Source organism: Nerophis ophidion, linkage group LG06, assembly GCF_033978795.1.
Source record: "Nerophis ophidion isolate RoL-2023_Sa linkage group LG06, RoL_Noph_v1.0, whole genome shotgun sequence".
Classification (NCBI taxonomy): domain Eukaryota; kingdom Metazoa; phylum Chordata; class Actinopteri; order Syngnathiformes; family Syngnathidae; genus Nerophis; species Nerophis ophidion.
In genome coordinates, this window is record NC_084616.1 from 13,155,532 (window position 1) to 13,173,072 (window position 17,541).

General features: G+C 39.8%; 1 protein-coding gene across 2 annotated transcripts in view; it reads left to right on the plus strand.

Moving 5' to 3' along the window:
- The window catches only part of syt6a (synaptotagmin VIa), a 159,532-nt gene that overhangs the window by 131,897 nt on the left and 10,094 nt on the right, over positions 1–17,541 (plus strand). For both annotated transcript variants that reach the window (XM_061902693.1, XM_061902696.1), the window contains exons 3-4: positions 1,537–2,098; positions 9,995–10,115. In XM_061902693.1, coding sequence (XP_061758677.1) covers positions 1,537–2,098; positions 9,995–10,115 — 683 coding nt within the window. The remainder of the gene's footprint in view (positions 1–1,536; positions 2,099–9,994; positions 10,116–17,541) is intronic.

Genomic DNA, 17,541 nt, shown 5'->3' on the forward strand with positions numbered 1-17,541 from the left:
ATAGCTCGGTTGGCAGAGTGGCCGTGCCGGCAACTTGAGGGTTCCAGGTTCAATCCCCGCTTCCGCCATGCTAGTCACGGCCATTGTGTCCTTGGGCAAGACACTTTACCAACCTGCACCTAGTGCCACCCACACTGGTTTAAATGTAACTTAGATGAGTGTTTTTCAACCACTGTGCGAGATAGTCTGGTGTGCCGTGGGAGATGATCTAATTTCACCTATTTGGGTTAAAAAGATTTTTTGCAAACCAATAATTATAATCTGCAAACGATGTGTTGTGTAGTGAAGCTAAACATGTTCCACTACACACGGTAGGAGGATACCATAGCTCACCGGCGTCACAATGTAAACAAACGCCATGGGTGGATCTACACCTGACGTCCACTGTAATGATACCAAGTACAGGAGCGTATCTCGTCGATACTACTATGATTACATCAATATATTTTAGCCTTTGTTTGTTTACTTACTACTAAAAGACAAGTTGTCTAGTATGTCCACTATTTTATTTAAGGACTACATTCCAATAATAAACGTATGTTTAATGTACCCTAAGATTGTTTTGTTAAAATAAAGACAATAATGCCATTTTTTGTGGTGCCCCTTATTTAGAAAAGTATCGAAATACACTTTGGTACCGGTACCAAAATATTGGTATGGGGACAACTTTAATCGGTATGGCATCAGACGTGAACTAGTTGTATTGGCATACCCCAAATGTTTACCCAAAGGTTAATAGAGGACATTTAGACGCAAATTGCTTGTATCTTAGCTTATACCAGGGATTTTACGTGCTGGTATCAGACCGATATCAAATCGAGATCCACCAAGATTGGAGCGCACAAGGTGTGCTGGGAAAAGCGAGACAAAATGAGCGTGAAGACTAAAGCTGTCTTTGATCTTACCAAACAAAAGGCTTGTAAAACTCCACTGCATAGGATGGGAAGCAACATGAAGGTGTTCTGTTTCTTTCATGTATTGTAATCAACAGAAAGATATTGTTCTGACCCGAGAATTACAAAGCAAAGGGGAAGCAGGACCAGACTACCCTCCAGGGACCTCTTCTTTGAACTGTTTCACAACCTTTTCTGTGAACTGTTTACGACCTTTTCTTTGAACCGTTCTGTAATCAAAGGCGATGGCTGTTTATGACCCCAGCCCCTTAGAAACAGCTGATTGATTGATTGGTTAAAACTTTTAAGAGTAGATTGCACAGTACAGTACATATTCCGTACAATTGACCACTAAATGGTAACACCCCAATAAGTTTTTCAACTTGTTTATCAATTCATGGTAGCCATGTTGCCATGAAATTAGGGAAAGTCCAAATAAAAGAGGAGGGGTACAATCTTTCGTCAGGGGCGTGGGATGACACCAAACAAGGGTAGTGTCTACGCGTCTCTCCTCAATTGAGCCAAATTGAATTCTGTCTCTGTTTAATTCCTTGCTTCTCGTCTTGTTTAATAGATGTAATCAGTGTTTGAACCTGACACCATCATTCGCTCAGACCTTCCCGTCTCCCTTTTCCGTCCGCAGGCACAACTCCTTCAAGAGACACCTTCCCCGGCAGATGCAGGTGGGCAGCCTGGACCTGGGCAACGACTACATGTTGGACAAGGAGGAGAAGTCCACCAGCATCGGCCGCATCCAACCGGAGCTCTACCAGCAGAAAACCTTGGAGTCGGAGGACTCGTCCAAGAACGGCAGCAGCAAAAACTGCGGCAGGATTAACATCTCCCTCAAGTACGACTACGACAGCGAGGGCCTGGTGGTCCACATCATCCAGGCGGAGGACCTGCCCGCCAAAGACTTGTGCGGCACATCCGACCCTTACGTCAAGATCTACTTGCTGCCCGACCGCAAGAAGTTCCAGACGCGCGTCCACCGGAAGACCCTCAACCCCACCTTCGACGAGAGCTTCCACTTCCCCGTGCCTTACGACGAGCTGGCCGCCAGGAAGCTCCACATGAGCGTCTTCGACTTTGACAGGTTTTCCCGGCACGACATGATCGGGGAGGTGGTGCTGGAAAACCTGTTTGAGATGTCCGACCTGTCCCGGGACACCAACATTTGGAGGGACATCGACTACGCCACCAGCGTAAGGATCTTCTTCTCCAAATGTTACGGTTGCACACAAAAAATATAGCTGCATATAGCATAGAGCAGTTAGCATTCCATGACCCACTATGCACTTCTGCCACGACCCTCCCCCGCCAAATTCTTATTGGTTGGCGTGTGTGTGACGATTGCAGACATTTTCTTTGTCTCTTCTGCGAATGAGATGAATAATATTATTTGATATTGTGTAATCTGCAGTACATGATTTCCTTTTCGGTGCCATTTTTTGTTCAGCCCTTCTCAGTTTTTATAAGTTACCGCCAACGATGAAACGATCCATTTTAATAGCTACGGCAGTAGCATATAGCAGTTAGCAGTTAGCATTCCATGACCCACAATGCACTTCTGCCATGACCCTCCCCCGCCGAACTCTTATTGGTTGACGTGTGTGTGACCATTGCTGACATTTTCTTCGTCTCTTCCGCGAATGAGATAAATAATATTATTTGATATTTCACGGTAATGTGTTAATAATTTCACACATACGTCGCTCCGGAGTATATGTAGCACCGCCGGCCAAATTATGAAAAAAACTGCGACTTATAGACCGAAAAATACGGTATATATATATATATATATATATATATATATATATATATATATATATATATATATATATTGACAGTTATGATCAAAAGGATTCAACCCCCACACAATTTTGGTGTTTTAGCAAGTTGGACATTTATTCCGTATTTTGTTTATAGTCATATCAAATAAAGATGTGTCAAATAGACCAATGCAACTTAAATTGTAACACTGTATTTGACAAAATACCAAAAAGTGACATTTTTCTTAATATCTCATTGACAAAATTATTCAACTCCTTGAAGATTATAACTCTTAAGAACCGAATTTGATTAAGGTCTTTTCAATCAGGTGTTGAAAACACCTGTAGATGTGATTAGAGCCATAACGAGCATCAATTAAACTGATTGAAAAAGACTGTGACGCTCAGCTTCTTGTAGATGGTCAATGGTGTATTTGCAACATGATGAAGTCCAGGGAGTGGTCAAAGAAGTCAAGAGAGGAGGTAATTTCTCTTCATAAGAAAGGATATGGATATAAGAAATTAGCAAAGACATTACACATTCCGAGAGACACAGTTGGGAGCATAATTCGCAAGTTTAAAGCTAAAGGCACAGTGGAAACACTACCTGGGCGTGGTGGAAAGAGGATGCTGTGTGCGTACAGTGGTGAAAAACCCCCCGGGTAACAGCTGAGGAACTACAACAGGACATTGCAGAGGGGGGAACGCAGGTTTCGTCCCAGACAATAAGAGATGAAGGCCTCCATGCCAGAACTCCCAGGCGCACCCCACTTCTGACTACCAGGTACAAGAAAAATAGACTCCAGTATGCCAAAAATCATCTGGACGAACCCCAATGGTTTTGGGAAACTGTTCGATGGAGTGATGAGACAAAACTGGAACTCTTTGGGCCTATGAATCAACGTTATGTCTGGAGGAGAAAAAATGAAGCTTACAAAGAGAAGAAAACCTCGCCTACTGTTAAGCATGGTGGGGGGTCAATCATGCTCTGGGGCTGTTTCTCTGCCTCAGTTACCGGGAATCTCCAGCGCCTTCAAGGCATTATGAATTCTATATCCTAGCAGGATATATTAGCTGCAAATGTCATGAAGTCAGTGACGAAGCTGAGGCTTGGGAGACGTTGGACCTTCCAACAGGACAAGGATCCCAAGCATACCTCCAAATCAACATCAGAGTGGTTGCAGAAGACTCTTGAGTGGCCTTCACAGTCGCTAGACCTAAATCCTATAGAAAAGCTGTGGTGGGACTTGAAGAAGGCAGTTGCAGCCCGCAAGCCCAAGAATATGAATGAACTGTAGGCCTTTGCCCAAGAGGAATGGGCTAAAATACCTGAAGATGCTTGCAAGAAGCTTGTGTCCGCTTATGTATCACCTTTGAAGGATGTCATTACTGCCAAAGGCTGTTCTACTAAGTACTAAAGATGCATGGAACTAGGGAGTTGAATCATTTTGTCAATGAGATATTAAGAAAAATGTCATTTTTTGCTATTTTGTCAAATACAGTGTTACAATTGAAGTTGCATTTGTCTATTTGACACATCTTTATTTGATATGACTATAAACAAAATACGGAATAAATGTCCAACTTGCTAAAACACCAAAATTGTGTGGGGGTTGAATAATTTTGATCACAACTATATATATATATATATATATATATATATATAAATATATATATATATATTAGGGATGCACCGAAATGAACATTTGTGGCCGAAGCCGAATAAAATTTAAATGCTTGGCCGAAGGCCGAATACCGATTAATGAATGCATCCATCCATCCATTTCTACCACTTATTCCCTTTCGGGGTCGCGGGGGGCGCTGGCGCCTATCCCAGCTACAATCGGGCGGAAGGCGGGGTACACCCTGGACAAGTCGCCATCTCATCACAGGGCCAACACAGATAGACAGACAACATTCACACTCACATTCACACACTAGGGCCAATTTAGTGTTGCCAATCAACCTATCCCCAGGTGCATGTCTTTGGAAGTGGGAGGAAGCCAGAGTACCCGGAGGGAACCCACGCATTCACGGGGAGAACATGCAAACTCCACACAGAAAGATCCCGAGCCTGGATTTGAACCCAGGACTGCAGGACCTTTGTATTGGGAGGCAGACACACTAAACCCTCTGCCACCGTGAAGCCCATAATGAATGCAGTTTTTCACAATTTTTTTAATATTGCATAAATAGCCTAGAATAAATATTTAGACATGTTTTTCAAATAAAGTATTTTTTTATTGAATATTGACATTTTTTAATATTCCAGTAGTCTTTGCTTTTCAAAAAAAGCAAAATTTTTCATTTATATTAGGCCTTCAAACAAAACATGCATTCCCCAAAAAAATAAAGTGCATTAAATTGGATAAACCCACAACAAATGAATTATTGTCCTTTTGCCAAAAGTCTGCTTAGCCACAGTAGATATGCTAATAATGTAAACAGAAGGCTTAAGTAAATCTCAATTAAGTGTGTGCTTGTAACCTCTTACACTTATACAGGTAGCCTACACAACAGGCTAATAATGTAAACAGAGGCCCCAGTAAATCTCAATTAAGTGTGTGCTTGTAACCTCATACACTTATACAGGTACACAACATATCCCAACGTCACCACGTCACTGCACGTTGGTTGATTGCGTCACAGCGTCAAAAAATTGCGTCACACGCCACTATTCGGCCTTGTTTTTAACTCATTCCACCGAAGGCCGAATGTGGCTTTTTTTGCCATATTCGGCCGAATATATTCGGTTACCGATTAATCGGTGCATCCTGCGCTTACCAAAGGCATGCGGTAAAAGTAAGCATGCGCTAAATATTTTAAAACCTCTTCTCACTCTGGCACTTACCAAAGGCATGCAGTAAAAATTTGAGTGTGATGTAAGCTTGGACCTTAAATGCTACTGAATAGCTCTTAATCTTCTTCCCTTTTTGCGATTTCAAATTACCGGTATTGAAATCAGCCTCCTAAATTTTGAAAATGATGACAGGGGAAGTGTGACTCGTGACGTCACGAGTTTGACCAGGCGGTAGTTCAAGGCAGGCGCGTACTATGTGCCCTGCGGCAATTCAAGGAAATACGGTATTTTATTTTATTTTTAATCCCAATTTTTTAAATACATTTTTAGGTTTTGTTTTTTTGCTTTATTATTATTTCTATATATATATATATATATATATATCTCCTGATGATTGAGGGAATCCCTCAGGAAACAGTTCTGTAGAGATGAAGTAGTCTTGTGATTTTTCCCACACCTACATATTGCGCTCTACCACGGTATCGAACACTATTCTCTGGATAATCCAATCAAGATAGATATATATATATATATGTATATATATATATATGTATATATATATATATATATATATATATATATATATATATATATATATATATAAATATAAAATCGGTCTGAATAGTAGTGTGCCCTTAACAAATATGTTTTTGTTGGCCGTGCCTTGATTCGATCATCAAGTCTTTGTTTCTTTTTGCCCTCGTTTGCAACCAGTGTCACAAAAAAAGCCACAAAAAAAAGCAACACGCACACAAGCGTCATGTCTGTCGGAAGTGTGTCACACCTGAAACACTTCCTGCGCGGTGTCCCTTCATGCTTTGACGACACCTGACTGCTGTTCCCTCGCACTCTGAGCTCAACTTTCACAGCTTTCACAGCCGATCCCCCGCTGACGCCGCAGGGAAGACATATGGCGTGACACAAGCACCTGCTTACAAGCCACTGCCTTTTCACTGAAAACTAATGAAGATAAAAGAGGGCATGTTTAGTTGAAGATTACTTCTATGTGTGGAAATCTTTATTAGGGTCCGCAGGCCCATTGCAAAAGGACTCCACAGGAGTCCTTTGCCATGGGCCAAGGACCCTATTGAAACTGGTGTATTTTATTTTTTCTTTATTATTAGGGTCCGCCAGGCCCATTGCAAAAGGACTCCACAGGAGTCCTTTGCAATGGGCCAAGGACCCTATTGAAACTGGTGCGTTTTATTATTCTTTCTTTCTTCCGCACCTATGCGCACCTAAGCGCTGTAATTTGACCCCCTTAACATGCTTCAAAACTCACCAAATTTGACACACACGTCGGTCTGGCATGCCTTCCCAACATATTAGGCAGCGAAACCAGAAAAATCAACATTGCGCGCTAGCGCCCCTTAGGAAGGAAAGAAAAACAGACTGCTTGTAATTTCCGTTAGGAATGTCGTAGAGACATGAAACAAAAACCTCTATGTAGGACCAACTTAGACCTAGATTCCCCATTAGAAACTTCTATACCTAAAATCAACAGGCAGTTGGCAAAAACCCCTTCAAAACAACACTTTCGCAAGAAAATGCATTTTTTGCCTCTTTCAGCTGTAATTTGACCCCCTTAAAATGCTTCAAAACTCACCAAACTTGGCACACGCATCAGGACTGGCAGAAATTGCGATCTAATGAAAAAAAAAAAAAAACAACTCAAAATTGCGCTCTAGCGCAATTTTTGAATAAAACACAGAAAAAACTGCTTCTAGGAAGAAAACACAGACAAAACTGCTTGTAATGCAGGAAAGACATGAAACAAAAACTTCTATGTAAGTCTCACTTAAACCTACATTTTAAAATTGACATCCTTCAGCAAAAATCAACAGGAAGTTAAAAATTACCCCTTCAAAATAAAAGTTTTGCAAACACCCGTCACCTTTTTTCAAACATTATCTCCTCTGAGCTCGAATTGTCGTTTCGGCTTCAAACGCGCACAGAAGAGAGATTGAACTCTTCTGATTAAAAGTATAGAACAGAGTTTTGATTAGTGCTCCGGTTTTGATTTTACGCGCCTTCAGAGAACCCCTGCGCAAAATTACATAAAAAATGTCATTTTTGCCTCTTGGAGCTGTAATTTGACCCCTTTAAAATGCTTTCAAAGTGTAAGTTAAAGCTCTACTATACAAAGCGAAAGCCATTTATCAACAACATCCAGAAACGCCGATCTGTAATTTGACACCCTTACCATGCTTTAAAACTCACCAAATTTTACACACACACCAGGACTGGCAAAAATTGCCATCTGATAACCAAACCCTAAAACTCAAAATTGCGCTCTAGCACCCCCTAGGAAAAAACCCAGACCAAACCGCATGTAACTTCTGTTGGAAATGTCGTAGAGACATGAAATACAAACCTCCATGTTGGTCTGATTTAGACCAGGGCTTAAGTAGCGGCGGCAGCAGCCAAAGGCGGACCCGACCAACGCTGCTTGCAGTTTTATTTATAATTGAATCACTTGTTTACTTTTCAACAAGTTTTTAGTTATTTTTATATATATTTTTTTCAAAATAGTTCAAGAAAGACCACTACAAATGAGCAATATTTGCACAATTTAATCAATCAGAAACTGATGACATAGTGCTGTATTTTACTTCTTTATCTCTTTTTTTCAACCAAAAATGCTCTGCTCGGATTAGGGGGTACTTGAATAAAAAAAATGTTCACAGGAGGTAAATCACTGAAAAAAGTTTAAAAACCACTGCCTTAAAACAAGTAAAACATGTCAAGATAAAATCTGCTTAAAGGGGAACATTATCACAATTTCAAAAGGGTTAAAAACAATAAAAATCAGTTACTAGGTGCTTGTTGTATTTTTGGAATTTTTTTTCAAAATTTTACCGGTCCCCGAATAGCCCTAAAAAAAGCTTTTAAGTGCTTGATTTTCGCTATTTGCGAAGCGACCATCCATTTCCCTGTGACGTCACACAGTGCTGCCAATGTAAACAAACAATGGCGAATAGCACAGCAAGATATAGCGACATTAGCTCTGATTCAGACTCTGATTTCAGCGGTTTAAGCGATTCAACAGATTACGCATGTATTGAAACGGATGGTTGGAGTATGAAAGTATTGAAGAAGAAACTGAAGCTATTGAGCGAATAGCTATTGACGCTATTCATAGCCATAGCATGGCCGAATAGCTGCGTTAGCATCGCCGGTAAAATGTGCGGACCAAACGATCAGGACTTTGGCATCTTTTGACACTGGAGCAACTTAAATCCGTCGATTGGTAAGTGTTTGTTTCGCATTAAATGTGGGTGGAAGGAAACGTGATATAGTTGCAAATGCATCTACAGGTTATCCATACATCTCTGTTCCATGTCTGCTTTAGCACCGCCGGTAAATAGCATGTTAGCATCGATTAGCGTAGCATGTTAGCATCGATTAGCTGGCAGTCAACATCAACAAAACTCACCTTTGTGATTTAGTTGACTTTGTAGTTGCAAGTGCATCTGCAGGTTATCCATACATTTCTGTGCCATGTCTGCTTTAGCACCGCCGGTAAATAGCATGTTAGCATCGATTAGCGTAGCATGTTAGCATCGATTAGCTGGCAGTCACGCCGCTACCAAATATGTCTGATTAGCACATAAGTCAACATCAACAAAACTCACCTTTGTGATTTAGTTGACTTTATCGTTGCAAATGCATCTGTAGGTTATCCATACATCTCTGTGCCATGTAAAATGTGGAGCCACTTTGGCCCATTCAATAGGGGGTCTGGCGGCAGACACTTTCACATCCTCGGGCCAGTGGTGCAACTTGAATCCCTCCCTGTTAGTGTTGTTACACCCTCCGACAACACACCAACGAGGCATGATGTCTCCAAAGTTCCAAAAAATAGTCGAAAAAACGGAAAATAACAGAGCTGAGACCCAGTGTTTGTAATGTGTTGAAAATGAAAATGGCGGCTCTAATACCTCGGTGACGTCACGTTCTGACGTCATCACCACATGAGTGTTAAACAGAAAGGCGTTTAATTCGCCAAAATTCACCCATTTAGAGTACGGAAATCGGTTAAAAAAAATATGGTCTTTTCTCTGCACCATCAAGGTATATATTGACGCTTGCATAGGTCTGCTGATAATGTTCCCCTTTAATGAGAAGAATTATCTTATCAGACAGAAAATAAGCAAATATCACCCTAATTTGAGATATTTAATCGTACTTAAATTTCAATTTTTGCAGTGTGGCGTTCGTATGTTGTCAATATTCAGTGTTTTATCCTTCACAGTTAATATTGTAAATCCCACACTTTATTTTCATGTACATTCAGGTTTGTCTCGTTCAGTCAAAACATTTTAAATTCCATTCCGTTTTGTTAAGGCGGTCTGTCATAAAGTTTTTAGCATTCGATCAGACATTATTGTGAGGTTTTGTATTAGTGTTCCTAAAAATGAGATATACTAGCCCCCAGACACATGTTTCTCTCTAAATGTTGCAAAATAATTACCCAGGCCCGCCTTATATGGCCACCTGCTCACCTGTGTCTTGTTGTGCGTCCTCAGGAGAGCGTGGACCTCGGTGAGATCATGTTCTCGCTCTGCTACCTGCCCACGGCTGGCAGACTCACGCTCACGGTCATCAAGTGCAGGAACCTGAAGGCCATGGACATCACTGGATACTCAGGTCTGTCTTCGACTCTGGGGGGAAAAAAAAACCATATATACACAGTATATGAATGTGTAATATTCACAAATATATGTACATTCATCTGAACTCTCATGGCAATTATACTCTGGATTCAACAACAGTGACCTTCTACTAGATCAGAATGTACAAACCCCGTTTCCATATGAGTTGGGAAATTGTGTTAGATGTAAATATAAACGGGACAAAATGATTTGCAAATCATTTTCAACCCATATTCAGTTGAATGCGCTACAAAGACAACATATTTGATGTTCAAACTCATAAACTTTATTTTCTTTGGAAATAATAATTGACTTAATATTTCATGGCTGCAACATGTGCCAAAGTAGTTGGGAAAGGGCATGTTCACCGCTGTGTTACATCACCTTTTCTTTTAACAACACTCAATAAACGTTTGGGAACTGAGGAAACTAATTGTTGAAGCTTTGAAAGTGGAATTATTTCCCATTCTTGCTTGATGTACAGCTTAAGTTGTCTTCCATCCATCCATTTTCTACCGCTTATTCCCTTTCGGAGTCGCGGGGGGCGCTGGCGCCTATCTCAGCTACAATCGGCCGGAAGGCGGGGTACACCCTGGACAAGTCGCCACCTCATTGCAGGGCCAACACAGATAGACAGACAACATTCACACTCACATTCACACACTAGGGCCAATTTAGTGTTGCCAATCAACCTATCCCCAGGTGCATGTCTTTGGAAGTGGGAGGAAGCCGGAGTACCCGGAGGGAACCCACGCATTCACGGGGAGAACATGCAAACTCCACACAGAAAGATCCCGAGCCTGGATTCGAACCCAGGACTGCAGGACCTTCGTATTGTGAGGCAGACGCACTAACCCCTCTTCCACCGTGAAGCCCTTGTTTAATGTAGAGCTTAAGTTGTCTTGTTGTCGTATTTTACGCTTCATAATGCGCCACACATTTTCGATGGGAGACATGTCTGGACTTCAGGCGGGACAGGAAAGTATCCGCACTCTTTTACTACGAAGCCACGCTGTTGTAACACGTGGCTTGGCATTGTTTTGCTAAAATAAGCAGGGGCGTCCATGATAACGTTGCTTGGATGACAACATATGTTGCTCCAAAACCTGCATGGACCATTCAGCTTTAATGGTGCCTTCACAGATGTGTAAGTTACCTATGCCTTGGGCACTGACACACCCCCATACCATCACAGATGTTGGCTTTTGAACTTTGCGCCTATAACAATCCAGATGGTTATTTTCTTCTTTGTTACGGAGGACAGCACGTCCACAGTTTCCAAAAATAATTTTAAATGTGGACTAATCAGACCACAGAACACTTTTCCACTTTGCATCAATCCATTTTAGATGAGCTCGGGCCCAGCGAAGCCGGCGGCGTTCCTGGGTGTTGTTGATAAATGGCTTTCGCTTTGCATAGTGGAGTTTTAACTTGCACTTACAGATGTAGCGACCAACTGTAGTTACTGACAGTGGTTTTATGAAGTGGTTCTGAGCCCATGTGGTGATATTCTTTACACACTGATGTCGGTTTTTGATGCAGTACCGCCTGAGGGATCAAAGGTCTGTAATATCATCGCTTACGAGCAGGGATTTCTCCAGATTCTCTGAACCTTTTGATGATTTTACGGACCGTAGATGGTGAAATCCCTAAATTCCTTGCAATAGCTCGTTGAGAAATGTTGTTCTAAAACTGTTTGACAATTTGCTTACAAAGCGGTGACCCTCACTCCAACCTTGTTTGTGAATTACCTAGCATTTCATGGAAGCTGCTTTTATACCCAATCATGGCACCCACCTGTTCCCAATTAGCCTGCACACCTGTGGGATGTTCCAAATAAGTGTTTGATGAGCATTCCTCAACTTTATCAGTATTTATTGCCACCTTTGCCAACTTCTTTTTCACGTGTTGCTGGCATCAAATTCCAAAGTTAATGATTATTTGCCAAAAAAACAAAAAGTTTATGAGTTTGAACATCAAATATGTTGTCTTTGTAGCATATTCAACTGAATATGGGTTGAAAAGGATTTGCAAATCATTGTATTCCGTTTATATTTACATCTAACACAATTTCCCAACTCATATGGAAACGGGGTTTGTACTATATCAGAATTTAATGAGATGAAGGAATTGCGTCTGAATGCTCCAATGCTGAAGTTGAACTTCAAAATGACTAATCGTTAAAGTAGAGCACACAATTCTTGAAAAGGCTGACTATTTGAATATGATAATTACAATTAAAAATTAGGAATATGTACTCGGTCATCAGGCGCATGAACAATAACAAGATCTGAAAGCTCAATTTCAGCTCTTTTTATTACCTATTCTGTATTATATGTGTTTAATGTTGCACCAAGAAAAATTCCTAGTTTGTGAACCCTTTCTCAAACAATGGCAATAAAAACTATTCTGATATTTTGAAGTTGGAATAGTTTAAATCACATAATAAAATGTGGTATTTGTGGAACTTTGAAGAATGTCCTATTGATTTCAATGGGAATTTCCTCCCAAAAAATGGGGAATTTCAGGTAAAGCGGGAATTATTTTGAAAATGGAAAATAACTTGAATGGTCTGAATGAGTTCAAATGGTTAGGGTTGGAATTTTTCAAATCGGTCAAGATGTGTTGAAGTAGTAGAACATGTTGAATTGAGAAATGCTATTACGGAATTCCTGGAATTTTCGGGAAAACCGGGAATTTTTCCAGTTAGAAAAACCCTTGTTTTTTGTCCTAATCTTTTTTTTTTTTTTTTTTTTTTTTTTTGTCCTGTCCAGCTTCTCAGGCAAATGATATAGTTGATGTAGACGCCCATATCGGCTGTTCAGATTTACTTTGCTAAAGAGAAGTGTAGGATACTTCTCTTGTTGTCTTATTTGAATGTGACTTTATTAAATGTATTTATATTATCATTTGGTGCAGCCGGCCCGGAGCAGGAGGGGATAGAAAGAGAAAAAAAGGAAGAAAGAGGGGGAAATTGTGGGGATAAGAGGGAGATTAGACAGAGAGACAAAAACAACAACAGCAAATGCAACAATAACAACAACAACAACAATAGAAGAACACCAGCACATACATAATATGTACAAATATGATCGTAAAAGTGATAGCAAATAAGCAGTTCGTGAAATAAATAATATAGTAATGACAATGAGCATTTTTACACTAAAACTGGAGCAATACAAATACCAATAGAAAAAGCGCTATTGATCATGAACAAAACCAATAGTTTACCTCTATTATCAACAATAAAGTTGTTCAAATGCAACGATACGAATACATAATGATAGCTAGAAAGATAATAAAAAAATAAATAAATAAATGGGGAAAAAAAAAAAAAGAATGAATACCGAAAGATGAAAGGGAAGAGAGAGAGGCAACCTATATTAATCTTGTAGATTGTTATAGTAACAATGGTTTAAGCTCTGTCAATATGCCTTGTGTTACCCAGTTTTTTTGTCCTAATCTGAGATAGGCTCTAGCACCCCCCATCACCGCAAAAAAGGGACAAGCGGTAGAAAATGGATGGATGGACTGAGAGGAATGTTTTGACAAAGGAATGGTCAAAATGCGTTTAAAATGTGGAAGGAGTAGTCGTGGAAAAAGGGCTTCGGAAAAAAAACGAATTCTGGAAAATCCTAGAATTTTTGGGGAACTTGGAAAAAAGGTAGTTGGAATTTTCAGGATGGTGAAATGTGTTGAAGGTAGAATGGTTTGAATCAGTTGAAAAATGTGGAAATGGCGGAAGTTTGAAAAATGGCCAATTCATTTTGAATGGGAAAAATGTCCGGTAAAACAGTTGCAATGTGTTGAAAAATGTGGAAGGAGTAGTCGCCAGAAAAAAGGGTTGAAAAAGGGCTTTGCAATAATCGGAATTCTTGAAAATTATGGAATTTTTTTGAACTTGGAAAAAATTTTGTTTGAAATTCGAAAATGGTGAAATTTGTTGAAGGTAGATGGTTTGAATCGGTTGAAAAATGTGGAAATGGTGGAAGTTTGAAAAGTGGACAATTCATTTTGAATGGGAAAAATGTCCGGTAAAATTGTTGTAATATGTTAAAAAAATGTGGGAGTAGTCGCCAGAAAAAAGGTTTGAAAAATGGCTTTGCAATAATCGGAATTCTTGAAAATTATGGAATTTTTTTGAACTTGGAAAAATTTTTGTTTGAAATTCGAAAATGGTGAAATTTGTTGAAGGTAGATGGTTTGAATCGGTTGAAAAATGTGGAAATGGTGGAAGTTTGAAAAGTGGACAATTCATTTTGAATGGGAAAAATGTCCGGTAAAATTGTTGTAATATGTTAAAAAATGTGGAAGGAGTAGTCGCCAGAAAAAAGGTTTGAAAAATGGCTTTGGAATAATCGGAATTCTTGAAAATTATGGAATTTTTTAAACGTGGAAAAATGTTTGTTTGAAATTCGAAAACGGTGAAATTTGTTGAAGGTAGAATGGTTTGAATCGGTTGAAAAATGTGGAAATGGTGGAAGTTTGAAAAGTGGCCAATTCATTTTGAATGGGAAAAATGTCCGGTAAAATTGTTGTAATATGTTAAAAAATGTGGAAGGAGTAGTCGCCAGAAAAAAAGGGTGGAAATAGGGCTTTGGAAAAGCATGGCATTCTGGAAAATCCTGGAGTTTTTTTGGAACTTGGATGGTGGAATCTGTTGAAGGTGGAACAGTTTGAATCGGTTGAAAAATGTGAAAGTTTGAAAAATGGCCAATACATTTTGAATGGGAAAAATGTCCCGGAAAATTTGAAATTCCAGGAAATACGGGATTTTCTGGAATTTGCCAAACGAAAGCCTGTGATTCCCGAAGAGGCTGAACAGTTTGACGTTGGAACGGTTAGAATCGGGTGCAAAATGTGGAAAGTAAAGCGCGCCAAAATCTGCAGAAGAAGAAAAATAAGATAAAGTCACAATCATGACTTTGACATTCAAATATCAACATATCGTAAATATCAAATCTATATATAAAAATAGTTCTTGTTAGCAGTATTTTATGTCACACTTCTTTTCAGTTTTACCCCACAAATGTGGTAATATTCAGTCACCATAATGACGTCATCAAAACCCCACGCATGCGCCGTTTCTTCGACGAGGCATCTAGCCAGCGTCGGCGTTTAGAAGACGACAAATTAGGACATTTAAATAGCGCTTAAAATAATTAAAAATACGTCCTGAGTATTGTTGGCCTTCATGTAAAACAACACATTATTTACATTCGTAGCCTACCCGAAGAAGACGAATAAGGACGTTTCTTCCATGGCGGCGTAGCTCCTGCTGCTGGCTTGTGCAGGCATCAGTAATCGATCACCTAGTACACGAGAGCTCGATCAAAACACACATCTTTTAATGTATGAGAATTATTTTTCCATGAAATGGAATTCGTCAATACTTCTTCAGACATGTTATTTTCAATCTTACCCCACAAAAGTAACACCAATAGGCAATATTTAGTCAAATCACAGCGCCGACCTCGCTCCATTATGACGTCATCAAAACACACGCATGCGCCGTTTCTTCAACAAATTAGGACATTTTAAATGGCGCTTGAAACAGTTCAGAATACGTCCCAAATGTTGTTGGCGTTTATGTAAAACAACACAGCAAGTCCTGTTCAATGTTGAAACATTTTTTAGATTCGAAACGTACCCGAGGAAGACAAAAATAGGACGGTTCCATGCCGGCACAGCTCCTGCGGCTGGCCTCTGCAGGCATCACTAATCGATCACCGTGTGCATGACAGTTCGATCAAAACACATATCTTTACTGTTTTTGAACTATTTTTACATTGACTGTAAAATGTCAATATTTCACATTATTTTTTTAATTTACTGTTTAAGAGCCTTAAATGAGTTAAGTCAATATCAAAATGTCCCTTAAATTGCGTGTTTTTGTGTCTATACTGTCCCATCACATAAAAACATGACCGTATTAGTTATTAATAATAACAACAAAATGCTAGCACGCTAACATTAAAATGCTAACTATCTTTTTTGCAAATTTTACACTTTTTTTCTCGAATTCCGCAGCCATACAACTTAGTCATATAACTTGGTATGTGAAACATGCTCACCGTTAGCATGTTTACGTTAGCATGCTAGCACGAGATAATTAAACCGCTAGTTTTTCAGCTAATTTTGCAGCCATTTACCCTAGAGTCATATAACTTGGTATGTGAAACATGCTAACTGTTAGCATGTTTGAATGATGTCATTAAAGTGCTAGCTATTTTAGCCAATTTTGCCACTTACCCTGTAGTCATATAACATGGTATGTGACACATGCTAACATTAGCATGCTAAGTTTTTGTGCAAACTTTGCCACCGTTTACTCCAGTGTCATATAACTTGGTATGTGACACTCGTTAAGCGTTAACTTGCAAGCAAGCTATTATTAGCATGCTAACTTTTTCCCCTTTATTTTTCCTCTACTTCCGCAGCCGTACACCTTACAGCCATGTTACTTGATATATTTTTAGCTAACTGTAGGGGTTTTTTCTCTGCTCAGTGGCCTTGTGGTTAGAGTGTCCGCCCTGAGATCGGTAGGTCGTGAGTTCAAACCCCGGCCGAGTCATACCAAAGACTTTAAAAAAAATGGGACCCATTGTCTCCCTGCTTTGCACTCAGGCTCAAGGGTTGGAATTGGGGGTTGATTAGCCAAAAATGATTCCCGAGCGTGGCCACCGCTGCTGCTTACTGCTCCCCTCACCTCCCAGAGGGTGGAACAAGGGGCTGGGTCAAATGCGGAGGGTAATTTCACCACACCGAGAGTGTGTGACTATCAGTCATATAACTTGGTATGTGACACATGCTAAAAGTTAGCATGCTAACTTTTTGAGCAAAATTTGCCACCGTTTACTCCAGTCATACAACTTGGTATGTGACACTCGTTAAGTGTTAGCATTTTAGCATGCTTAACATTAGCATGCTAACTTTTTTGAGCAAAATTTGCCACCGTCTACTAAAGTCATATAACATGGTATGTGACAATTTTTAAGTGTTAGCATGCTAGCTAGCTAATGTTAGCCTGCTAACTTTTTTTTCCTCATTTTTATTCTACTTTAGCAGTCATACCCGTTACAGCCATGTTAATTGAACTGTGTGATAGCATGCCATCGTTTGCACACATGCTAAGTGTTAGCATTTTAATGTGCCCATGCTAATGTTTCAGGCTAGCTCTGTAGCTTGTTTTGTACAGCTGCATTTAAAACTCACGGATTCGGACACTCGGCGCCGTCTTCAAAATACGGGTATTTTCTACTTAATTATAATAATATGCAAGACATGTAATAATAAGGCATTGTGGACTAATATTTTTTTTCGTGTCACACCACTGATACCGCTTGAGAAATGTGACATTTGAATGTCACGCTTTAAGCCCTAATTCGGATTTAATGGGACATGTCTTTGATGATTGATGA